The sequence below is a fragment of the Biomphalaria glabrata genome, chromosome 8, assembly GCF_947242115.1.
Source record: "Biomphalaria glabrata chromosome 8, xgBioGlab47.1, whole genome shotgun sequence".
NCBI lineage: Eukaryota > Metazoa > Mollusca > Gastropoda > Planorbidae > Biomphalaria > Biomphalaria glabrata.
This window is the reverse complement of record NC_074718.1, coordinates 24,311,798-24,339,227: the sequence shown is the minus strand read 5'-3', so window position 1 is coordinate 24,339,227 and position 27,430 is coordinate 24,311,798. Positions and strand designations below refer to the sequence as shown.

Below are 27,430 nucleotides of genomic sequence, written 5' to 3'. Positions count from 1 at the left end.
GGAACTTTTCACCACTAAGTGTGGCACTTTATGTAGGCAAGGGTTTTGAAAAACCTGGACACTTTCCTTCCAGTACCAGGTTACACATGAGAGTTAGAGTGAGTACATTTAATGTATGTAGAGTTAGAGAGTCACAGGGAGTACATGAAATATATGTGGAGTTAGAGAGTCAGAGTGAGTACATTAAATATATTTAGAGTTAGACAGTCAAAGTGAGTACTATAGTTAGACAGTCAAAGTGAGTACTATAGTTAGACAGTCAAAGTGAGTACTATAGTTAGACAGTCAAAGTGAGTACTATAGTTAGACAGTCAAAGTGAGTACTATAGTTAGACAGTCACAAAGTGAGTACTATAGTTAGACAGTCACAAAGTGAGTACAATAAATATACGTAGAGTTAGATAGCACATAAAAATATATGTAGAGATAGAGAGTACATTAAATATATGTAGATTTAGGCAATCAGAGTGAGTTAATTATATATATGTACAGTTGAGAGTACATTAAATACATGTAGAGTTATTAGAGTGATTTAATTAAATATATGAAGAGTTAGAGAGTACATTAAATATATATAGAGTTAGAGAGTAAATTAAATATATGTAGAGTTAGAGAGTGCATTAAATATATGTTGAGTTAGAGAGTACGTTAAATATATCTTGAGTTAGAGAGTACATTAAATATATCTTGAGTTAGAGAGTACATAAAATATATCTTGAGTTAAAGAGTACATTATATATATATCTTGAGTTAGTTAGTACATTAAATATATCTTGAGTTAGAGAGTACATTAAATATATGTAGATTTAGAGAGTACATTAAATATATGTAGAGTTGGAGAGTAGGCTACACTAAATATATGTAGAGTTAGAGAGTAGGCTACACTAAATATATGTAGAGTTAGAGAGTAGGCTACACTAAATATATGTAGAGTTAGAGAGTAGGCTACACTAAATATATGTAGAGTTAGAGAGTAGGCTACACTAAATATATGTAGAGTTAGAGAGTACATTAAATATATGTAGAGTTAGAGAGTAGGCTACACTAAATATATGTAGAGTTAGAGAGTACATTAAATATATGTAGAGTTAGAGAGTAGGCTACACTAAATATATGTAGAGTTAGAGAGTAGGCTACACTAAATATATGTAGAGTTGGAGAGTTGGCTACACTAAATATATGTAGATTTAGAGAGTACTCTAAATATATGTAGAGTTAGAGAGTAGGCTACACTAAATATATGTAGAGTTAGAGAGTAGGCTACACTAAATATATGTAGAGTTAGACAAAGTTAGTTCATTAAATATATGTATATATTAAGTCACCGTTTTGTGTAACTTTTTTAAAAATATTTTGGTGTGAATATTTAAAATGGTGAAATGACAAACCAAAGTATTTGTTGCAACATTTTGCCTTACCTGGTTAAAATGTTAAAAGTCACTGGAAGTAAACAATTTATAGTCTAATTAGGCCTAATTGTGTTGTTATGTCACTTTTAAATATTTCTAATTAATCATAATCTGTATACTAGTGGGTCTACGCCCTGCATGTATAAGATGATTTTGTTTTATATTTTACCTCTTGATGGTAAAGGTGGTTTGAAAGACAATGAATACGTCATTGAAATTTAGAATTCTATGAGGACCATGCTTTTCAATCTGACTCAATCTGGATTATAAACATAAACACTGGGGAACAATTAATAACTATTTCAAGAGAGAAAACATAGGTCCGCCACCAACTGGGATGATATTCAGTCCACCTCTACAATACCTTGCCTATGCACATGACATTGCCATATTAGGTACACTGTGTTTCTTCAGTGTGTTAAAATAGAGGTGTTAAGGCACTTACGAAGTCATGTATCATGTCACGTGATTCGGGGAGACAATACACAACTCTTTGTCTCCAAAATAAACTCGTGAAAGCCATATTTGGTATGGATATGTTTCGTTCTATCAATAAATGTTATCAATGATTTCCGAATTCACTGGCGAGTCATTTTACGTCTCGAGAGATCCTCTCTTCCTTTTGTAACTTGACTCCACTTGGACGTGAAAGTAGCGCAGTCTCCGTGTTATAACGTACAAACTACCCTAGACTAATTAGCGTAATTGTAGTTTGTACGCTTTTGTGTTAGTGGAAACATTAAGGAAGTAAAATCTAACGGGTCAAAGGGATATATAAGTGCATCAGACCGAAGTCTTATCTAAACATAATATCCATGTCATGGTACAGTGAAGGTGTCTCACAATACTAGTCTGTTTTATATACTCAATATATAGAGTGTTCAAAATAATTCTTTTCATTTCTTGGATGAGGCTAAACAAATAGACAGACAGAGTAAGTATGTCATAGATGTGCGTTTTGTTTGTTAAGTTCTTTACTTATAGGTGCGTGTGTAAGCTGGCTTTGTTAAATATATCGTTGAGGGTTACACAGGAGGACATTATTTCATTCGTGCTTTTAATAGTCTAGTGCAGCCTCTAGCGAGTCCATTATACACTAAAAAATGATTTTCTCGCATTGGAGAGCAGTTTTTAGAGAGAGAGAGAGAGAGAAAGGGGGGAAGAGAGATAGTTAAGACCAGTGATGCACAAACCTAATTCGACCTGCGAGCTATCTTAATTTCCGAAACTCATGTCCCGGGCCACATGATCGAAAATGTACAAAAACGAAATGAAATTGACCTGAATTTTTTTTTATTAGAAACTTGTGGCTCTAGTTCTGTAAAGGTTCTATATGCGTTGACGTAGTATTATACTATCACACATGATGCTGGTTACTGTTAGTGTGTCGCGAATGTGTAGGCTACTGGGTTCGTGCTTCCTGGAGTCACACTTGACACGTGACAGACACAGACATTAAAGATTGACTCAAGTTCTCTTTGGCAGACAAATATAATGTTTATTTAATGACGGGCCGTATTTCGGGCATTACTGGGCATCACTGGTTTAGACCTAAATGAGATAGAAAAGAGCGACAAGAGGGAGACTCAATGACTAAGAAAAGGAGATAAAAAAATAAGAGCAAAAAATATATAGTATGAATAATAATTCAATATATTGGCCTCCTTCAGTCGTAGAACGACTATGGTTCATCTCAGAGCACACTTCCTCGTGTGGCTGTGGAGCCCTATTTTGGAGAGACATTCCCGTGCTGGAGAGTCCTCTCCAGTTTTTGGGGTTAGGGCTTTGAATAAGTGAGATGAAAGCCTGCGCATTGTCTATGGTCGGAGCAATGTCGCCCACACAGCAATTCCCCCCTCTCCGCGCAGCTGATGTGACCAAAGGAACGGAATATCCAATACAGTTTGGGATCAGTAGCGCCGCAGGCTCTGCAAGGCTGTAGCACGGTGTGCCACAGTCTGCCTAAGGGTCACCAGCTCCTGAATCTACATCAGGGTTGTCTCTCGAAGCCTTTCCCGTGTTTGGGTATAGCCGCAAGGCAGCGGAGGTTTGCATTCAGAGTTTTACTTCTCCAAGGTGGGTAGCTAACGAGGTTAACGTGCCCCTCCTGCTCGAAACTTACTGGTTTAGGCGCCAGTTGCTCGCCTCTGCCCCTTCTCCTGTCTGTGGTAACGGTTCCGCCGGGCTCAGTAAATGAACCACACGTGAAGGCCAGGAGTTGGACTGGTTATCAGAGGCTATTTGAGACGCATGCCATTGGAAGCACTTTATAGGTAATGAAAGGCTTAAGACCATTACCACTTCCGGCGTTAACAACCTTGAGGAACCTATGAACAATAAGAGATAGAGAAACGGCAGAGGGAGAGAGAGAAAAACAGAGCTGCCTGGTCGTGCGGTTTGCGCGCTGGACTGTCGTTAGGATCTATCGACGGTCGAGGGTTCAAACCCTGCCCGCCTCCATCCCCCGTCGTCCTGCGGGAGGTTTGGACTAGGAAGTAAACTATCTTCAACTCTGAAGGAACATCCGAATTATGTAAAACATTTTACAAACAAAACAGAGAGGAAGCTAGAGAGAGAGAGAGAGAGAAAGAGATATGGAAAGAAAGAGGAAGAAAGAGAAAAACTGAGAGAGTGGAAAAAAATAGAAAGAAAGATGCAAACAGAACGAGATGAGAAAGTAAAAACTAAAAGTAAACTAAACGACTGAGAGAAGAGAAAAAGAGAGAACATTCAAGAAAGGAACTCAAGTTCAGAGTCAGGAAGCTTAGAGACAAAAACAGTTCATTAAAATTGTTTCGCTTTTCAATTCTGGTACATCAATCCTGCTTCTGTTATACAAGAGGACTGTACAGAATATTCATGGAGAGAAGAACTGGGGAGGGGGGATTTCACACTGTTAGAGGAACGATTCACGGTTCAATCGACAATTTGTTCACATTACGATTCGTTCACCCGACAATTTGTTCACACGACAATGGTTTACCCGACATACCGTTCACCGCCAACTGGTTCACAGACTATTGGTTGACTCCTAGACAATTAGTGAAACGACAAAACGTTCACCACTAAATCGTTCACGGATAGTAAGTTAGTAACATAGTGTTCATATTCTCGTAACATAGTGTTCATATTCTTGTAACATAGTGTTCATATTCTCGTAACATAGTGTTCATATTCTCGTAACATAGTGTTCATATTCTCGTAACATAGTGTTCATATTCTCGTAACATAGTGTTCATATTCTCGTAACATAGTGTTCATATTCTCGTAACATAGTGTTCATATTCTCATAACATAGTGTTCATATTCTCGTAACATAGTGTTCATATTCTCATAACATAGTGTTCATATTCTCGTAACATAGTGTTCATATTCTCCACACGTGTTTCATTTGTATTACATGTACAAACAGGGGATAGATACTCTACAACTTTGGTTGCTCTAATTTCAAAACATTTTTAATTGCTAGTGCGACACACATTTAGGCCTAGACCGAGTTTCTTTGCTCATTTTCTAAAGCCACACATGGAAAACTCCTAGGAGGTGCACCCTAAGGTTTGAAAAAAAAAGCGCGTTTAAAATTTGAAAAATAAAAAGATAACTTACATTTTTCCAAACTTCAAACAACCAAACCTCTAGATCTAGATTGAGGAATACAATGGAAATATTGTCTTTCTTTTCAATTAGTTGACTGAATCCTTTTATAATAATGTCTTCATCACACTCGTCGTCATCATCATCATCATTCCTTTGGAACATGGAACATAGGGCCTCGACAAAAACACGCCACTCTCCACGGTCTCTTGCTAGTTTTTTGATGGTTTCCCAGCTCTTCCCGGTCCTCTTGGCGTCATCTAGTATACTGCGTGGCACTTTCTTTTTGGCCTTTAACTGCGTCTTGTGCCCTGGGGGTTTTACTTTTCACTGAATTTTAATTTATTTACCAAGATTCATAAATATATGTTATATTTTGATTGAAAACCATATTATGTTTTGGCATTGATTGATTGACTGAGATAAAGACAGCAAATAGTCTCTAGCACGGCGATTACTCAGAAATACTTGAAGTTTCCTATAGAACGAAAAGTATATCTTGCCGCTAGTTTATAAGAGAGATCGAGAAAACGAATTGAAAAAAAAAAGTAATTATGTGACGATGTTAGTTAATTAAAAATATATCATTCAAAAGACAATTCAAAAAATTAATTAAGTATATGAAAATTATGTTTATAATGAAGACCTTTTGGCGAACTCCGTGCACCCAACCCTATCCTTCTACACCTATGGCTTTGGCCATTTACACACATTCTTTTTCCGTAGGTTAACCTTCAACATCAAGTATATTGGCCATAAGACCATGCTCAAATGTCCACGTTAGTTTTTGAAGCCATATTTGAAGTATATTATTTTATCCAGAATTATTGATTTGATGATAAGGAGAGCGTATAAAATTTAACTAAATATTTGATTTTTTGTTGTCATTATATTGGTGTAGAGAAATTTTCATAACACGAAAATTTCTTTAATTTTTTTTTTTTAAGAATGGAAAATCAATGAGCTAGATATTTTGCTTTTAAACAAATGAATAAGTCACAGAGTAAACAAACATTTTTTCTTAAAGACAACTTCTCCTTTATTAAGCTGATGACTTGTTTGTTCTTACTAAATATTGAATACTATGGACTGGAACAGTTTTACCTCCTCCCAATTCCTCATTCTCCCAACCCTGAAAAAAGTTATGATTACTCTTCGCTATATATCTACATGCAAAATTCAATGTTGATAATATAAATGCAGATTTGGTAACAATAATAGACAGTAGTCTAGACTAGAACACTGGATCTAGCTAGAGATATGGTCTAGAAAATTCTAGTTATATGGTATAGATCCAGAAACATAAAACAGGACAAACATAAATAAAAAATACATATTTTAAGAAGACGAAAGCTCATTAATACATCTTATCTTTAAAATTCAAAGGCCAAAGGAATGAATTGGTTTACTTGACAGACTTATTATTAAGCTCGAAAAAAGAACCAAGGCAATAAAAAGTGAAATTAATGTAGTTCTTTTTAAACATTGAGGTCTTTTTTCCATATACAAAATAAGTTTATTACCAAATATTGTGGGATCTCTCAAAAACATCCACAGGACTCCTGGTGCCAATATGGCTATTACCAAAACGGCTGTCGCCAAAACGTCGTCAAACATAGCGTATTGATAATTTCATTTGCCAACACTCGTCTGATCTCTTCTGGCGTTTGAACTATTTCCTGGCAGTCCGTCCAGTGCTGCAATATTCCTAGTACCATTTGGAATTGGGTCAACAAACATACCCGCCAACTTAAACGCCAACTTGAAGCTTCAAAAGTCTCCTCGAGACAGCCCATGAATGAGACACATGTCTTACATTGTCATACTCACTTTATTGACTTTGTCCCTTTTTCATTACCTCTCTCTCTCTCTCTCTCTCTCTCTCTCAAGCTTAACCTATATCATACTCTTACTCTCGTGCTTACTTTCTTTAATCTCTCTCTTTTTTTCACACACACACACACGCTCTCTCTATCTCTTTCTCTCTTACTTTCTCTATAGACATTTATACCTTTGAAGGTCAAATTATTTTCTCGCTCTTTCTATTTTAGTTTTACAACTCAATGTATGCGAAACATAACGTACTCAACAATGAGGCTACAACTCACAAAGACGCCATTGCCATCATCGGCATCGGCTTCAAGGGTCCAGGGGCGGAAAACCTGGAACAACTTTGGGAGGTCCTTGAAGGAGGCAAAAATTACGTCTTGGATCTTCCAAAAGATCGATGGAACGTTGACGCCTTCTACGACCCAGATCCACAGGCCACTGGGAAGTACTACACAAGAAAGGCTGGACTCTTATCCAAGTAAGTCTTACACACGAAAGGCTGGACTCTTATCCAAGTAAGTCTTACACACGAAAGGCTGGACTCTTATCCAAGTAAGTCTTACACACGAAAGGCTGGACTCTTATCCAAGTAAGTCTTACACACGAAAGGCTGGACTCTTATCCAAGTAATTCTTACACACGAAAGGCTGGACTCTTATCCAAGTAAGTCTTACACACGAAAGGCTGGACTCTTATCCAAGTAAGTCTTACACACGAAAGGCTGGACTCTTATCCAAGTAAGTCTTACACACGAAAAAACGTGTTTTGTGGCTGAATACGTAAACTTGAAATAAACAAAACACAAAACTAAAAATTACGATTTCAAAGAGAATTGTTTTTTCAAAGTAACTCATGGGCGGTTCTCAAAAGTGTTTGATTTTGATTGGCCGCGTTAAACTAATATGAACTACAGCCAAATGGAGCTCACAGTTCGTGGCTATACATTGTTGGATTATGAAGCAGCACCTCGTCGTGGGAATTAGTCCGAGACCATTCGTTATTGAAGGCATGAACACTGACGTCGTACACAGATCTGTGATGTGGCAAAGAGCTGTTGGTCCCACTAGCCCACAGGTTGTGACGTTGCAGCTTAGTGTTCAGGCCTTCTCTAACGATTCGCCACGACACGGAAGAATCTGGAAATGGCTCAAGAAGCCATGATCCCGAAAATCTGAAGTGAGGACCCTGACTTGTCCAACCGCTAAATCTAACCAAAGGCATTGTGACCTAGCTTATTACCGTGCAATACTTGTGTGTTTACACAGACTTGTATGTAAATTAGGTTTACTTTGATTCAGCGCCCCGGATCGAGCATAGTTACATTTGTATTTTGCTGATGTATTCTGTCTAAATATCTGCCTTCTCTATCTCTGTTAGTCTAACTGTCTTTCTGTCTATCTATCTTACCGTACCTTAACTATAATACCTTATCTTTTATCTTATCTTTTATCTATATTAATCTATGTATCTTTTTATCTATCCATCTATCTATTTTTATTTACTTTCCATAGGTATATGTCAAATATTTTCTATACTTCTGAAACACTTTTTAAAATAAAAACCTAAAAACAAAAGATCAGGACTAGAATACACGCATAATGGAACTCTATTTTGTTATGTCACTCATTTCTTTGACCACATTTCAGTCCCCTGGACTTCGACAATACTTTCTTCGATATCAATGACATTGAATCTGATCAAATGGACCCTCAGCAGAAGTTTGTTCTAGAATGTAGTTACAGAGCCATGGAACATGCTGGAATTACGAGGAGATCGATACAGGGTTCAAAGACAGGTGTTTATATTGGTAAGAACTAACACTACTTTGGTCCAATCCAAAATGTACACTGAACCATTTCTTAAGAAGCAGTTTAACTTATCTGTTTGAAACAATTATAAAATGGACAGAAATGATATTTAAAAAAATTGAAAACTAAATAAATTGGCAAGATGTAAGTCGTGAGTTTTCTAAGAAAAATATATTTTTTTTGTAGTCAGATGATGCATTTGTTGGCTAAATGTTTAATTTTTCTGCTCATTAAGGCGCCATGAACTGCGACTACCGGGGTCTGTTTCCAGTAGGCTACTCGGTTGTCAGTAACTACACAGTCACCGGTGTTTCAAACAGCATCATAGCGGCAAGAGTTTCCTACGCGTTTGACCTGAGAGGACCCTGCATGGTTCTTGATACGGGCTGCTCCTCAGCTCTATTAGCCATCCACACAGCCTCCCAAGCTCTTTTGAACGGTGAGGCTTCATCTCATAAATTCTTGCACTGACATTTTGTCTTTACATTTGAAAGTATCAATATCTCTTGAGGTCATTGTTATGGAGCGTGTAGGAGTGTGTGTCTCCAAGGTGAAGGCGAGAAATAGTTGGGAGATTGGTTTTTTGGGGCTCTGACGGTGCACTACAGAATGATGAAACAACAATAGGGTCTGGCGTTATTGATCTGCTTATAAGGATGACAGTTTTGTGAGTTGAGAGATGCCTGAGAGAAAGGAGACAGTCAAGACCTAGAGATGCCTGAGAGAAAGGAGACAGTCAAGACCTAGTGAGTAAGAGATGCCTGAGAGAAAGGAGACAGTCAAGACCTAGTGAGTGAGAGATGCCTGAGAGAAAGGAGATAGTCAAGACCTAGTGAGTGAGAGATGCCTGAGAGAAAGGAGACAGTCAAGACCTAGAGATGCCTGAGAGAAAGGAGACAGTCAAGACCTAGTGAGTAAGAGATGCCTGAGAGAAAGGAGACAGTCAAGACCTAGTGAGTGAGAGATGCCTGAGAGAAAGGAGATAGTCAAGACCTAGTGAGTGAGAGATGGCTGAGAGAAAGGAGACAGTCAAGACCTAGAGATGCCTGAGAGAAAGGAGACAGTCAAGACCTAGTGAGTAAGAGATGCCTGAGAGAAAGGAGACAGTCAAGACCTAGTGAGTAAGAGATGCCTGAGAGAAAGGAGACAGTCAAGACCTAGTGAGTAAGAGATGCCTGAGAGAAAGGAGACAGTCAAGACCTAGTGAGTGAGAGATGCCTGAGAGAAAGGAGACAGTCAAGACCTAGTGAGTGAGAAATGCCTGAGAGAAAGGAGACAGTCAAGACCTAGTGAGTGAGAGATGCCAGAGAGAAAGGAGACAGTCAAGACCTAGTGAGTGAGAGATGCCTGAGAGAAAGGAGACAGTCAAGACCTAGTGAGTGAGAGATGCCTGAGAGAAAGGAGACAGTCAAGACCTAGTGAGTGAGAGATGCCTGAGAGAAAGGAGACAGTCAAGACCTAGTAAGTGAGATTTCGTTGACATATCATTTCGTTTTGTTACTATTAGATCTAGAGCTCAGCTCAAGTGGAATCTGTAGATATTATTAAAATGTTATATTAAGTTTTGTTTTAAAAAAGGCCATTGTTGAAGTTATTTAAATTTAGTTCATTACAAATATAATTCGCCTCCATCGATGTACTAGATGTTTGGAGCTGTAAACCAACGAGCGACCATCAACAGTCATGAAGATTCAAGTGTTTAGATGTGTAAAGTTTCATTTGGAAATGTTTCCTTAATTGATCAATTGTTTAGACGATCTATATATCAATGTTAAAGTTGGTTACTTTTTAACGTGACTTGTATTGAATTGATACTTAGATCTTTTAAATACTGTTAATTTCAATATTTTGTTGGCTGAGTTAAAATGCTTGACTTTATATGTATGCCTCTTAAAGTGTGTACATCTTATCAAGCTATGGAATTCCTTTCTTCCATAAATTACAAATGGATGACAACATGGTCGTGTGGCTTGTACTTTGGACTGTCGTCTCGATAGTCCCAGGTTCGAACCCCATCCCTCCTTCACCCCTTCCGCCCTGCGTGAGGTTTCGGTTGAAGGTACATCCGAAACATGTCAAACAAATTACATTGTTGAAATACAATTACAACACATTTTTTCAATGACATAATCTATTTGTTCCTTTAGGTGACTGCACTATGGCTATATGTGGAGGTACCAACTTTATCGGTTCCCCGGATATTTTTATTCACCTCAGTAAGGCCCAGATGGTGTCGCCCACTGGACAATGCCATGCCTTCTCTGAGCAGGCGGATGGCTACACACGAGGGGAGGGCTGCGGAATCGTCCTCCTGAAGAAACTGTCTGATGTAAGTTTACGGAGTGGTGTAAGATTAGAACTCTCTTATCAATTTGTTACGTACAAGTTTTTATTTCTCGTAGAAACCTTCAAACATAAGAATAAAGAGTGGCAGTGTAACTTGTGAAAGCAGGCTGTGAGCTACATACAAAGTGTAGGCTGGGATAGATATAGACTAGTATCCCTAGTTGCTAGTGGCTGTGTGTGATAGCAGGCTGTTAGCTACATACAAAGTGTAGGCTGGGATAGATATAGACTAGTATCCCTAGTTGCTAGTGGCTGTGTGTGATAGCAGGCTGTTAGCTACATACAAAGTGTAGGCTGGGATAGATATAGACTAGTATCCCTAGTTTCTAGTAGCTGTGTGTGATAGCAGGCTGTTAACTACTTACAAAGTGTAGGCTGGGATAGATATAGACTAGTATCCCTAGTTTCTAGTGGCTGTGTGTGATAGCAGGCTGTTAGCTACATACAAAGTGTAGGCTGGGATAGATATAGACTAGTATCTCTAGTTTCTAGTGGCTGTGTGTGATAGCAGGCTGTTAGCTACATACAAAGTGTAGGCTGGGATAGATATAGACTAGTATCCCTAGTTTCTAGTGGCTGTGTGTGATAGCAGGCTGTTAGCTACATACAAAGTGTAGGCTGGGATAGATATAGACTAGTATCTCTAGTTTCTAGTGGCTGTGTGTGATAGCAGGCTGTTAGCTACATACAAAGTGTAGGCTGGGATAGATATAGACTAGTATCCCTAGTTTTTAGTGGATGTGTGTGATATAGACTAGTATCCCTAGTTTCTAGTGGCTGTGTGTGATAGCAGGCTGTTAGCTACATACAAAGTATAGGCTGGGATAGATATAGACAAGCATGGGCGTAGCCAGGTGGCTGTTTTGGGGGTTCAACCCCCCCCCGAAATAAATCCCCCCGCAGGGGGGGGGGGAGACGGGCTTTAGTAACAAATTTTTTGCTTTGATTTAGTTTATTTTAGGTGAGATTTTAATACTAAACCATCACTTGCCCCAGCGCAGCCAAGAGGGTTTTGAGTTTAAAACCCCCAACCAGGGGTTTTTTGTAGTTAAATCCCCCTCTTCTATAAAACAAAACAAAAAAATGCAAGCGACAATCTCCAAATTCCAATAGCACAGTTAAAGAAAGATTTTGATTTTAAAACCACCTCCAAAATTTACAATCAACCCCCTCTTCAATATAAAAAAAAGCAAATTATGCACTCAAAATGTTATGAGCGTAGCTAAATGGGTTTTGACTCAGTTTTAAGTTTAAACTCCCCTCCAGTGGAGTTTGAAGCTAAAAAATACATCTTCAATTAAAAAAAACAACAAATTACACACTCTACAATCTATGAGCATAGAAAAGGGGTTTTGAGTTTAACCCCCTCCCTCCCGCCAGCGGGTTGGAAGATAAAAAATACATCTTCAATGTTAAAAAAAAACAAATTACGCACTCAAAATGCTATGAGCGTTGCCAAAAGGGGTTTTGAGTTTAAATCCCCCTTCAGGAGGGCTTGATGCTAAAAAATACCACTTCAATATAAAAAAAACAACAAATTACACACTAAAATTATTTTAGCTTAGCCAAGCCAGTTGGGGGTTTTGAGTTTAAACTCTTCTCCTTCAGATGGTTTTGAGTTTAAAATCCCCCCTACAGAGCGTTTTGAGGTGGAAAACCTCTATCTTCGATATTATTCTAAAGCAATCTATAGTTACCAAATTCTATGATCGAAGTTAATTAAGGTTTTGAATTAAAAAAAAACAACAACAAAGTCCTGAGATTTTTAGTTTTAAACCACTAATAGATGATTTTGACGATAAAACTTCACTTTTCGATATAAAATCTAAAGCAAACTACAGTCACCTAATTCCAAGAGCGTATCCGAGAGAGGTTAAACATTTCTACCAGTGGCGGGGCTCCATTAATAAAGTGCAGTGAATAGTCATCTGCCGAAATTGAAAAACACTAAATGAGGCTCAACAAAGATGGCTAAGACAGATTTTAGGAGTCAGTTATAGAGATCGGGAGGTCCTCGGAGCAGGTGGGAAGAGGCTTCAGACATTACCAGTGACAGATTTTTGTGGAAACAGCTTAACGGCAAATGCGCCGAACGATGCTGGAGGGTCTAAGTCAGTAAGAATAGCACATTAGGTTTTTGAAATCAGACTTTTTAATAGCAGGAAAATGCACTGTAGATAATTTAGAATATGCATTTTGTTGGCTTTCAATACTAGAAATAGTGCTTGGCGGCGGGGCTCCGCCCCGAGCTGGGGGAGCTCCTAGCGCTCCCCCAGACCCCCTGGCTAGCAATGGCTGTGAGTCAACAATTTATCCACTAACTACAGGAAGAACAATACACGGGCACAATAAACGTGTTCCGAAAGAATGAAGGGTCAGAAAGTAATAAAGATTATGTACACACACAGATATATACATACAACTATTTTTTCGCGGGGGGGGGGGGCGTGTGGGGGGGGGAGAAAAAAATTCCCCCTAAGCCCCCCCCCCCCGAAAAAAAATCCTGGCTACGCCCATGTAGACAAGTATCCCTAGTTTCTAGTGGATGTGTGTGATAGCAGGCTGTTAGCTACATACAAAATGTAGGCTGGGATAGATATAGACAAGTATCCCTAGTTTCTGGTAGCTGTGTGTGATAGCAGGCTGTTAGCTACATACAAAGTATAGGCTGGGATAGATATAGACAAGTATCCCTAGTTTCTGGTGGATGTGTGTGATAGCAGGCTGTTAGCTACATACAAAGTATAGGCTGGGATAGATATAGACAAGTATCCCTAGTTTCTGGTAGCTGTGTGTGATAGCAGGCTGTTAGCTACATACAAAGTATAGGCTGGGATAGATATAGACAAGTATCCCTAGTTTCTGGTGGATGTGTGTGATAGCAGGCTGTTAGCTACATACAAAGTATAGGCTGGGATAGATATAGACAAGTATCCCTAGTTTCTGGTGGATGTGAATGCAAGTTAGAATGTTCTTTTTTTTTTTTAACGTAATTTGAAAGTAAAAAACATTTATGTACATTTAATATTGTTAACAAATATTAAGCGATTAAGAGAGAGAGAGAGAGAGCGAGAGAAAGAAAAAGAGAGAAAGAGACAGAGAGAAAAATAGAGAGAGATAGTGACGAGAGAGAAAGACAGAGAGAGAAAGACAGAGAGAGAGAGAAAGAGACATAACAAGAGATAGAAAAAGAGACAGAGAGAAAGAGTCAGAGAGAAAAAGAGAAAGAGGCGTAGAGAGAAATAGTGAGAAAGACGACAGCGATTTCATATACCAAATAAATGTTCATGTGTGCAAAACCTTCCTCAGAAATACACACTAAAAAAAAAACGAATAAGTTATGTACATTCAGTGGCGTACCGAGGGTGCCAGGCGCAAGGGGCGGCATAGTCTGTTGGCGCCCCCCCCCCTATTAGTATGCGTAATCTATATTTGCATTAAAACAATCACCAATCAATAAATTAAATGTTTTTATTGTAAACAAAGTTAATGAACAATCTGGAGCAACATTAGCCATTTCTTATAGAACTACTTTTCGTGATCTTGCACTAGCAAAGTTGTCAATGACATCATCAAAATTAATTGTTTCGACCAGCTCCTTTTCTATGCTTAGCAATGCCAAGTCTGACAGACGCTCCTGACCCATTGAAGCTCTCAAATAAGTTAAAATGATTTTTAGTTTACTAAAAGAACGCTCACAGCTAGCAACTGACACAGAGATTGTCAGCATAATTTGCAAAGCAATTCGCAAGTTTGGAAATATGTCATTGCCATATGAAATAATAAATGAAAGTAATTCTAATGTGCTGCTTGGGGTAGCATCTGGCCGGGTTTTCAGCAACATACTGCAGTCACTGATTTCTACGAACAGTTCAGTTCCATCGATATCAGTTTTATAAAAGTCAGCCAGCGTAGCACAGTGCTGTTGAATATCATTAGAGGTATCATTAGCAAACAATTTGCTGATGTTGAATAGAAATCCAAACTTTTCATCTAACGTCTTCAGACGACCAAATCGTGTTGTCATCTCCTGGATTAGTCTATCAATAACTGATTTCACAATGCGAGTTATTTCTTCAACCGCAGCGAGTCCTGCATCATATACTTTCTTTCATTAGCTGCTCAATACATATTTACAAATATTCTACATTACAATGATTGAAGTTGCAAACGTTAAATACATTCTAATTGATAATTAATTTTATCTGCATGCTTAAAACTTAGTATTTATAGTTCTACATTATCCAAAATAAACAACAAAAAAACTTACTTTTCCTTTAATTAATACAAAAATTTACCCGGATTTATCTGTAAATAATTTGTTATTGGCAACTGTGCCATGTGAGTTTATTTTTATATATTATTTCAAGAGCATCCAATTGTCACCCCTTATTTTACTCTCCAACACATCAATGTTTTATTAACCTACCGCACTTGTCCCTCTTTCTCGTTAACACGATAGGCGGATTTTTTTTTTAATACATGGGGAATAAAAAAAATGACAGCAAACTTCTACACCATCGCACAATGCGACAAGAGCTTGCAACAATCACAATAGCCTCGATGACACAGTTCCATACATCATAAAAGTTTTCCGATCCATGCCGCTGAAAGTATGGTGTAATGTTTTGCTAGTAAAATTAGTATGGTGTAACGCTTTGGTTAATTTGATGGAACCAAAATTATTTATAGAAACTATTAGAAACATATTGAGAGAGAGAATCAGAGAACAGAAAAAAGAGAGAGGAGATTCTACTTGCGTAAATAAGTTCGCAATATGTGCCAGATTTAAAGTTGTTGTCTGCTTTTGAAAAGTTGTTTTTTTTCACTTGGGTGTCACCCCCTTATGGGTGTCACCTGGTGCGGACCACACCCCCTCACCTGCCTAGTGACGCCACTGGTAATACCCATTTTGGCGCCCCCTACTCTTCGGCGCCCGGGGAGGATGCCCTCCCCGCCCCCCCCCTCGGTACGCCACTGTGTACATTGAACCGAAAAAGCACAAACATTTTATTTTTTCCAAAAGCATTTCGTTAATCTGTTTTTTTGTGTCCTTGGGGTTGAGCAGTGTATAACGTGCAAGACGATTGCCCCACAAGGGTCACATTGTGTAACGTGTAAGACGATTGCCCCACAAGGGTCACATTGTGTAACGTGTAAGACGATTGCCCCACAAGGGTCACATAGTGTAACATGCAAGACGATTGCCCCACAAGGGTCACATAGTGTAACGTGTAAGACGATTGCCCCACAAGGGTCACATAGTGTAACGTGTAAGACGATTGCCCCACAAGGGTCACATTGTGTAACGTGTAAGACGATTGCCCCACAAGGGTCACATAGTGTAACATGCAAGACGATTGCCCCACAAGGGTCACATAGTGTAACGTGTAAGACGATTGCCCCACAAGGGTCACATAGTGTAACGTGTAAGACGATTGCCCCACAAGGGTCATAGTGTGTAACGTGTAAGACGATTGCCCCACAAGGGTCACAGTGCGTAACGTGTAAGACGATTGCCCCACAAGGGTCACAGTGCGTAACGTGTAAGACGATTGCCCCACAAGGGTCACAGTGAGTAACGTGTAAGACGATTGCCCCACAAGGGTCACAGTGCGTAACGTGTAAGACGATTGCCCCACAAGGGTCACAGTGCGTAACGTGTAAGACGATTGCCCCACAAGGGTCACAGTGCGTAACGTGTAAGACGATTGCCCCACAAGGGTCACAGTGCGTAACGTGTAAGACGATTGCCCCACAAGGGTCACAGTGTGTAACGTGTAAGACGATTGCCCCACAAGGGTCACATAGTGTAACGTGTAAGACGATTGCCCCACAAGGGTCACATAGTGTAACGTGTAAGACGATTGCCCCACAAGGGTCACATTGTGTAACGTGTAAGACGATTGCCCCACAAGGGTCACAATGAGTTGCTGTATAACAAACTCTTTTTATTATTAGGTTCATGTGTTTTAACCTCCTGCCATTTTCTTGAGAACAAATCTCTTGTCACAATCTCACCCTACAATACATACAATAATGTAGTTGATTTCACAGAGTCTGGGGGCTAGAAACAGAGGACAGTAAGTGAACTGTGCACATAAATGAAATGTCATATTCACTATTGTCTTCTCAAAGTGCACTATAAGATGTTCCATTTGCTCGTGATCCAAACATCGCTTAGCGTTCGTTTACATAGCATTAGCATTTAGAATAGTAGGTAGACTATAGAGTCATCTCCACATGTATGTTATAAAAGAATACTACAACTATAGACGCTGTCAAAACTGAATGAGTGAAGAAAAAAAATTTAGTGCGCTCTTAAAAAAAATGGGTCAAAAAAAAAGTGGGACAGGCGTACGTGAGAATATTCAGAACATCATTGAGAGAGTTTCAATGAGAGACTGTGGGAGAGAAACAGGGATGGACGGGAGAGAGAGAGAGAGAAAGAGAGAGATGTGCTGGATGTAAATATAGATTCCAAAGTTGTACAGAGCTCAACTCAGATGTGAAGAATGAAATCTAGACCATGGTTCTAAATCCATTTATAGACCACGCTGACCAGGGCATGTACTTTAAAGTTCTTAGGTTCCTATCAATGAAACTTCTGAGTTGAATGTTGATCTATGTGTGTCCTAAGTTTTGTTTTCTGTCATACACAAAAATATCAGCACACTTATATTGAACACAAGGTTCATTTAAAATGGAAACCCAAATATGCCAACCAAACAAAAACGTTATTTATTAAATAATGATAACTGAGTGATTTACAGACGTCCAAGACATTACGGTGTCATAATATCAAAAATAGGAATTGAACAGATCAGAAGTTGTGTGACACATTTCTGATAATAATAGCTAGGATATGATACTCCTACTGATATTGCTACTGTAACCACCACCGTTTACTATTCCTATATAGCTTTTGAGATGTTTATTTTAAAGAAGTAAATATTCCTTTATCAAAACCGAACACATTTCACACATTTTCTAATTGGTTTAAATTATATAATAGAAATTACTATTTTTAGCACCCCCGAAAGGGGAATAGACGCTATTAGTTTTGTGTGGAATGTCTGTCCGTCTGTCCGTCCATCCGTCCGTCCCGTTTAGATCTCGTAAACTAAAGTAAAGTAGAAAAGATAGTAAATCTAATTTTTTAAATCACTTATGCAAGCAGTTTTTTCATAAAAATACACCACTTTTACAACTATTTACTATTAATAGTAACAAACACGGGAGACTCTTTAAAAGGGGAGATCAATGTTTGCCATATTTTTAACATATTTATGCAAATGGTTTTAGACTTTTTGTCAAAACATTTTTTTTAAATACATTTCTATTGCTAAGTTATGTAAGTTCTGTAATACTATTTGCCAAATTTACACAAAAAAAAGTTTTCTTTTTTTTTAAAGAGAAAAAATCTATTTAGTAAAACAATAATTTATAAGAAGATCCGGCCGCAACGTGGTTCCATCTGATGCTCACATCGACCGGCACAATGTATATAAAATCCGCTACCCCCCCCCCTCCCCTAAAGAAAAGGTTTAAAAATGTCTTTTTACTTATATTATAGGGCCATCAATTTTACTCCAATGATTGGTACTATGATCAACATTTGTGCGTTTATGAGAATCTTAATGTAGAATTTAGAAGAAAAAAACAAATTACATATTTACTTTTTTGGCAGAACATTTAATTATTTTTTAATAATTCGTTTTTTACGGAAATGTTTTTTTCTTGAGGATTTGAATAAGAGATTGTTGACCCATTACAAAACAATTAGATCAATTAGATATTCATTGTAAGACATCAGTTAGGCCGAGTTCGCATTTAACTTTACATTCACTTTCACTGGGGCACCACACAAGATCTGTTAACCTTCTTTCTACATTCTTATCTGTCATTTGTCTCTGGTATAATTTCATTCTGATGATCTTTCTGAAAATATTGAAACCTGCCTTTTTACCTGCCTGGGTGGACCACTTCGGGGGCCGATTTTGAGTTTGTGTTTCCACACAAACTGTCTTTGTAACCTTGTATAGCTTTTATCTAGCGCAAAGTACATGCTTATAGCATAGTCTAAACTCATAGCCCATAAACGCTATAGTCCAATGTCATTTGTGGACCAGTGGGGGCAGGTGGTATCTTGGAGAAGGTTATCGTGCTGACTTTAGGCGCTCAGCTGACACAACTCGGCTCGGCTCCAGCATTTGTTTCGTATTTAAAAAAGCAACTGCTTACATATTGGAACAATCATAACAAAAACATTTCCTTATAATTTTTTAAATATATTACTATTAGTAGAGATAACAACCCTCTCAAGTTATTAAGTCCCTCAATGGTGAACTCTAAATGTTTCATGCATTATGTATGTATTGATTTATTGAATCCTTAAACTAAATCAATGAACCTCTAAAACATTGTTACTATTTTTTTCTCTCAGGCTGAAAGGGAAAATGACAAAATCTTAGCCGTTATCACTACTGGAACCAATCAAGATGGCCACACGGTGACCCCAATCTCTGCCCCATCCATGTCTCAACAAATTCAGTTACTGGAAGACATGTACCGAGATTTGAGTCTGGAGCAACTTGATGAAATAGAATACATTGAGGCTCATGGTAAGTCTATCTGACAAAGCTAAATGATAAAATAATCTTTTTTACAGGCCTGAGCAAGCCATTATGGCACATCGCAGGAAAGGTCACTGTCCTGTTGGCTCAAATTTCTCACGGCTATGGCCAAACTTTATTCGTCTCACGGTGCTCCCGCTGCAGGGAAGAAGAGGAAGCCGTGTCTCATTTTCCCTTTGACTGCATTAGATTGCTGATTTTTATTTGGTCAGGTCTGGGCAACTACTAATTCTCGACCTGTATGCTGATATACGTGCACTACTCAAATCAGCTGGGTTTCTGTCCAGGGCTTTTGCAAGAGAGGATTTGAACCTCTCAAGCCCTCACTCAAAGGAAGTTTGATGATGATGAATTAAATAATAATAAAAAGAATAAAATATTTAAATCAGAAAATTGATTTAAGAAATAAAGAAATATATGCTCATAATTTCATTGCCTTTGCCAAACAAAATGTATACGCTTTTGAAATTCCATTTAAATTGAACCAAATAGTATTTTTTGGATGACTATCAATTATCAGAATACTTCCTCTTGTGGTTTGAAAATTACCGGTAAATGTTTTCACATAAAAGTATTATTTATATACCCTGTTATTATTGGGAAAGCTAAAATGCTAATAAGTGTATCTATGTATTACTTCACTAGGTACCGGTACACAGGCAGGAGATTACGCTGAAGCCAATGCACTGGGAAAGTTTTTCAAAAAGAGAGGCTCTTCTAAAAAGAGACTCATAGGGTCCATCAAAACAAATATAGGTCACTTGGAGTCTGCTGCTGGTGTTGTTGGCCTAATCAAAGTTTTGCTCATGATGCAGCACCACAAATTCGTCCCGTCCCTTTTCTCTGAGTCCCTCAACAAGAGAATAGATTTCGAAGCCTTGAATCTAGTTGTGGCATCTCAAGTCAAAGACTGGACAACAGAAAACAAAGTTGGCAGTGTGAACAGTTTTGGTTTTGGCGGCTCCAACTGTCACGCCGTTGTCAGATCGGTTGTTCAGAGAGATTGTAAGAAAGCAGAAACAACCAATCAGGTGAACAAGGCGTGCGTCGTCTGCTTTAGTGGAAAGACTGTGACGTCACTTATGGGAAGTTTAAGAGATCTTGCCAACTACAAGCGACTGAAACTGCTTGACGTTCGAGATATAGCATACACCTCAACATGTCGAAGAAGTCATTACAGGGAAAGAAAAGCGCTGATTGTTGCCAGCATAGATGATTTGATAGATCAGGTTAATCTTGTGTTAAACTCCGATCAACAGGAAACAAATTTTAAAGACCCTCAGATAGTATTTGTGTTTGGTGGGATGGGTACGTCGTGGACTGGAATGTGTGAAGAACTTCTTGAGAGGAGTCCAGTGTTCCAAGAGACCATCAAAGAAATCGATAACTGTTTGAAGAAGTACGTGACCTGGTCATTGTATCAACGGCTTGCTAACAGAGTTGACCTCAATGACCACCTAGTTTCACCCATAGCTATCTTTGCTTGTCAGGTGGGCTTGGCGAGGTTGTGGTTAAGTCTAGGAGTTAAACCTGGTTACACAGTGGGCCAGTCAGTTGGGGAAGTGGCCGCTGCTTATATTTGTGGACACCTGTCCCTTCATGACGCAGTCAAAGTGATTTACACGAGGTCTCTTCTTCTGAGTAAAGTCGTAGGTGGAAAGATGTTTATTGTTAGAAACATGGACGTCAAGGAAATAGAGGCTATTGTAGATAGTTGCCATAGCTACGCCAATGTTTCTGTTGTATATAGTTCTACTTCCTGTGCCATCAGTTCAGAATCTGATAAAGTTGATGCTATCAAAAAACAATTGCTGCATGAGGCCAACAAACAAAACCTACAGCTGAGTTTCACTGACTTACCTGTGCCGACAGCCTATCACAGTCATCGCATGGATACTATCAAATTTAAATTGCAAGATGCATTAGCCGAGATTGTACCCCAAACTAGCCCCAAATTTCAGATGGTATCCACAGTTACTGGGGAAAATATACAAACTCTGCTTGACTCTAGCTATTGGGTGAAAAATTTAAGGGAGCCCGTTCGGTTTAGCGATGCCATAAGAAGCACTTACAAACCAAGTTCAGGAAACACATACATAGAAATCAGTCCTAAGCCTGTGCTAAAAGCTCATATGCAGGATATTTTCAAAGAAGAAAATGTTGAGCTAGTCGTTTCCATGACACCAAACAGCGAATGGAAAACACTTTTGGAAGGCGTAGCTAAACTATACTGTCAAGGTGTTGATATTGACTGGAAGACCATTTCCCAGTACGAACGAGTAGTCACGCCTGTGCCACGTTATTGTTTTGATTGTCGAAAAGGTTTCTACAAAAGTGAAGCAGCTCACCTGTCCCTAGCTGGTGTGGACTGTCTGAGACTGTCACATCCCTTTGTGTATCAGGTAAACGACACAGAATCAATGGTCATGATCTCCCAGGTCACATTCCCCTCCGTCTACGAGCACAAAGTCTCAAACATTCTTATCGTTCCAGGGGCTTTTTATGTAGAAGTCGGTTTGGCCATCTCTAAATCTCACCTGGAAATGAAAGCGCCTATGTACACTGTCTCGGCGCAGTTTGAGCAAGCGCATCGTCTTTCTCGAGAAGGATCGACTTTGTTTCAAGTTGAGTGCATCAAGATGTCTTCAAAGAGAAGTGAACTCAATCCTTTTGTTAGCTACAAAATCAACGTAAAGCATGAAGGCACAGTCTTAGCCTGTTTAACGTTAAACCCTTTAACATTAAAACTTTATCTTCCAAAAGATAACATACAGTTTTTGAAAGCTAAATGTGTACAACGTGTCCAGAAAGATGACATTTATAGTCTTCTGAAGCAATATGGTTTTACTTATGGACCAAAGTTTTCCCTCTTGGTAAGTGCATGGAAATCGATGGATGAGTGTATAGCTGAAATTGCAGTTCCTACATCTCTAGCCAGAGAAATTCCTGGAACAACGCTTCATCCGTCTATAATAGACTGCATGATTCAAGCCTCTGTTATTTTAGCAGAGGGCTTTAAACACGCTAAAGAGCTTTTGCCTAAAGGTGTAGAAAAACTAACATGTTTTAGAGCTATTGAAACACAAATGTACATTATAGCAACAAAGAGAGGCCATGACAGAGACTTGGACTTCTACGACGTAAAACTAACGTCTTTAGACGGACACGTCATTGCCTTAATGGAGAATTTATCGCACAAAATACTGTCCAGAAACACAGAGAACATAGACACAGCTTACCAATGTGTGTGGACCAAATTGGACAGTGTCTATCCTAAAGTCCCTCAAAGAAAGCCAAAGGTGTTGTTTCTTACAGACTTGATACCAGTTTGTACCCCCATGGAAATAAATAACCAATGTTTGAAGTTAAATATCATAAATCATCCATGGGATGTTTTCAAGGGCAAGTTGCCAACTTTGAATAGCTCCATTGATTTCATTGTGATTCTGATTGCGAACTGCAATGTCAATGACTCTGAAGAGGGAGACGTAGTCTTGCAGAAAACCCTAAATCTCTGTTTATTTCTCCAGCAAATGTATAACTGCGCTTTCAACCAAAGGTATCAAAATCCCATATTTGTTTTTACAAAAGGTGCCTTTGCACCAGTGGATGGTACCCAATCAAATCCTGCGGACGTTCTCAAATCAAATACAGTTAATCCCATCATGACATCCTTGTGGGGGATGTTCAGGTGTGCAGTCCATGAACCGATACACGAGTACGTCTTTGCACTGGATCTTCATATCCCAACAGAGTCACTAAGTCTTTCACTCTTGGCATCCATCGCCGAGCTAATCAACAGCGACATACACCTCAAAACGTACCCAGAGTTTATTGTGACGGAGACACAACTGTACGTAAACCAGATTATCACAGTGGACAAAGACCTACGTGTGCCCAGCTTCAGGCTGAACCACACAGACAGCCGCACTAGTCATCTTGTACTAAGTCGTCACCCATCAATATGTGATAATACATTGTGTATATATGATAAAAACTCTGCTTCTGTCAGCACACCAGACACAATTGCGATACGTATATCTAATGCAGCTATTCAGAATCCCCATCTGTACTCTCTAGCTGTTCCTTACTGTGAAGACAATTCCATCACTGAAAAGAACTATTTGGTTTATGCTCTAGAGTTCCAGGGAAGTGTTTTTGTTAGTGATTCTAAGACCAGGTCTGTTGTTTCATGTTTTCCCTTCCCTGTGGCATCAAAGATTCACGTGCCCAAAGATGTCGTCATTGACTCGAGCTTGTTGTTTCAGTACAAACCTGGAGACCTAACAAAGCTGACAGTGCTGTTCTCCCTTTGCCGTCAGGTGAAAACACGCACAGTTACTGTCCTTGCTTCAGAGAATACATTCCATCTCGCACAATGTTTAAATATCATGCTGAAGACAACAGACTCTTCAATTAGAGTGGCCATTATAAATATTGAACAGTTACATTTTGAAGACAGTATTAACTTAGAAGAAACAGTAGTATCCCTCATTCTGACCGATCCTAGAATAATTTCTGCATTAGCCTTGATGAAGACAAAACCCAAACATTTTATAACAATGTATAAACTAATAGAAGACGTGGTAACTTTGTTCTCACAAACACTGGCGTCTGTTCATCTCGACTTCATAGACACAAAACAGTTATTTGCTCCTTGTGTCCTTACCAAGACAATACCTCAGGTAGCTGAATGGATAAAACAGCACAGACTAGAACTGAATACAGTGCTACAAAGTTTACACGAAGACAACAATTGCTTTGATGAAAATACTTTTGATCTCAGAAAGCTTCTAGAAGTGAGCGTCTATTCATTGTCTGAAGACTACGTCAGAGCTGGAAAATCAGACTTATTTCTTAAAGACAGTTTGTACATAGTTGTTGGCGGTTTGACAGGGCTAGGCTGGTTAACTGTCAAATATCTGGCCGAAAATGGCGCGGGATGCATAGCTATATTCAACAGAAGATCCGCTAGTGATGAGAAAAAGTCTGAGATGAACCAACTCTCTAAATCAACGCATTGTCTAATTGAAGTTTTCAGTGTTGATGTTACAAAGATGGGCGCCTTGAAAGCTTTAATGAACTCTCTGAAAAGTAGATTACCAAACAAAACTCTTAGGGGAGTTTTTTTTAGCGCAGCAATACTTCAAGACCAGCCATTATTGGAAATGAAGAAAGACGATTTTCTGAAAGTTCTTCAGCCTAAAGTAGCAGGAGCTTGGAACATGCACTTGTTGACGAAAGACACACACTTGGACTACTTTGTCATGTACTCATCTGTCGCCTCCGTAGTTGGCAATTTCAGTCAAGCCAACTATGGCACAGGTAACGCTTTCATGGACGGGCTCGCGTTCTACAGAAGGTCTTTCAATCTTTCTGGGCAGAGCATCAACTGGGGCGCACTAGATCTTGGGATGCTGGAAGGAAATGACGAGGTCAAAAAGAAGCTAGAGTCTAAAGGCTTCGTGATAATGCCCGAAGAGGTTATATGTAAATACATGCAGCCAATGCTTCTACTAAACTGGACTCAGCTCATGCCTTGCCAATTTAACCAACAGATCTCAGAAAATACTTTTTCTGGTGCCCCGGCAAGACTCCGTAGGAGGATGACGTCATTGTTTCGCTGGTTTCAGAAAGAGGAGGTGCAGGTCAAAGAGGATACACTTAGCATTGCACGTGATCTTCCACCTGACCAGAGGCTGGCCATCTACGAGCAGTTTGTCGTTGACCTGGCCACTCAAATACTTAATCTTCCGAGACAAACTTTGAGACGTGACTCAAACCTGGTGGACTACGGCCTTGACTCCATCGTGGCCATGACCATGATAACGTACATTTACAGGCATGCAGGATGTCGTCTGCATCTCTTCCAGTTTATTAGCGGTCACGCGGCTGTACAGGACATTGCCAAAAGCATTGACGAAGCGATTTCAAATGTACCTTGACTCTAGAATATTTGTAATAAAATGTACTGTCTTCATTAATTAGAAAATGTTTGATACCGGATAAAAACAATCAGTGATTTAAAAATGTGACAATGCCATAGAAACAGTCTATTCATCATTTTTGTTTTCATCTTGTTCAGTTCCTGCTTTAAGTTGCACTCTCTACATGATACTGCTGTAGCGTGTTAGAAAAATGAGTGGCAGGCAAAACTTCTTTCATTTCCACAACAGCTCTAACGATTTTGAAATATATTTGACAGCTTATATTTTCGGGAAGAAAATCACTAGTAATTGGCAACAACAACTGTTACAAATTTTCAAACATATTTAATCATCTTGAAATTGAAATTTTATCAATGAAATGGTTCCGTTTGAAGACGAAGAAAGAGAGAGAGAGAAAAAAAAAAGACATTTTTCGAACTTGTGTCGTCCCACGGCTTCACGGAACTACCGCCCTCGACTAAAATGTTTCTTTGTATTCAACAAGAAGCACATAAACATTTAGCACACCGCCTGGTGTTAGGTTAAGTGTTTACGTTTAGTTCAGTGCAGACGAAATGTTAACTCCATGAAGAATTTAAAACCACAGACCTGTAAATATCATAAATAGACTGGAATCGCCGTTCTCTCAACACTACACAAGAATAACTAAAAACTTCATAAAGCTGAAACAAGGTTTAGTTATATAAAGTTATAAAAATATAACAAGTAAAGTTGCTTTTTTTTTCAAACCTAGCCTATGTAACATATAATATTTATAATCATTTTAATGTTTAGTCCGAGTAATTAACCATCGTAAATAAAAGCACACTCGTCTCATAATTAATATTGAGCAATTTTTAGATTAATAGCCCATTATAATTAAAATCTGCAAAATGTGATTGCCTTATTTCTAAGACAGAAAAGAGAATATTCCAAGATTTAGTCCGAATTCCCTTACAGCTTGTAAAAGAATTAGGCCTACGTACGGATTCGAATTTGAATTCGTCTTCCAGTCTAGGTAAAATATATATGGGTCTGTGTTTAAAATATATAAATGTAAAATACTAGACTGGATTCTATATTAAAAGATTTTAATGAAAGATTTTAATAGCTGGCGTTGATTTTGCGAAGCTAACTGGAAAGCAATCATGAAACATTTCAAGAAATGAATAGAATAAAAAAATCACAGGCCACCATCAGCTTCAGAAAAACGAATTGACTTTTTCAACAAGCCAAACCCAAGCATGACTGTCATCTATTTCAATATTGCAAGAATAGTATTTCTTCTTTAAACATGACCACTAAATGATGAAGGAAATGGTTAATGTTTTCAAAGATTCTGGTATGTGACATCGACTATGACATTTCTATTGGATCCAAATATGGAAAGAGGGAGAAAAAGCTTGTACAAAACGTAAGAAGAGGAATAACTCCACGTATACAGCCACATCTCTTTATAAGAAGCATTTATTTCTTTTTTGCAATACCAAACAAATAATTTACTACCAATAATTAACTAGTTGGTTAATTTTTTGATTGACTTATGTTTCGTTTGGTACAATAAATAATTGTGTAAAGTTTTAACGTAATCCGAGAATGAACATAGGAGAAACAACGTGTAAAAACAATTGTACCAAATTTATTTCGGCTTTGTAAAAACTTATTTTACTGATTATTTATGAAGGATTAAATGAATGATACAAAACTGATGCCCAAAAATGACTTGTACACTGCAATATACATACCTTATAAGATAATGCATAAACTTTTGTATTGTTCATTAAATTAAAAACAAATTATGTGAATGTAATTAGGGCTAGTTAGAATATTTGTGTCGGCGTGTATGTGCAAATCAGATAAATACAAGTTTTATCAACGTC

At 38.5% G+C, this 27,430-nt stretch overlaps 1 protein-coding gene across 4 annotated transcripts; it reads left to right on the top strand.

The window, feature by feature from the left end:
• Positions 1 to 27,430, top strand: LOC106056646 (phenolphthiocerol/phthiocerol polyketide synthase subunit C-like). 4 transcript variants are annotated; one of them, XM_056038513.1, is made up of 7 exons: positions 1 to 98; positions 7,055 to 7,311; positions 8,480 to 8,640; positions 8,877 to 9,080; positions 10,789 to 10,970; positions 19,434 to 19,611; positions 20,269 to 27,430. In XM_056038513.1, the coding sequence occupies exons 1-7, from the start codon at positions 87 to 89 to the stop codon at positions 25,566 to 25,568; spliced, it is 6,294 nt and encodes a 2,097-aa protein (XP_055894488.1). In that variant the 5' UTR covers positions 1 to 86; the 3' UTR covers positions 25,569 to 27,430. The 4 variants fall into 4 exon arrangements, with proteins under 4 accessions (XP_055894488.1, XP_055894490.1, XP_055894489.1 ...); XM_056038515.1 differs by having other exon boundaries at positions 76 to 174; XM_056038514.1 differs by lacking the exon at positions 1 to 98 and adding an exon at positions 1,881 to 2,343.

Coding starts and splice junctions, on each gene's coding strand:
- LOC106056646 (XM_056038513.1), top strand. Junction 7,312..8,479: donor AAGGCTGGACTCTTATCCAA/GTAAGTCTTACA, acceptor ACCACATTTCAG/TCCCCTGGACTTCGACAATA. Junction 10,971..19,433: donor TCCTGAAGAAACTGTCTGAT/GTAAGTTTACGG, acceptor TTTTTCTCTCAG/GCTGAAAGGGAAAATGACAA.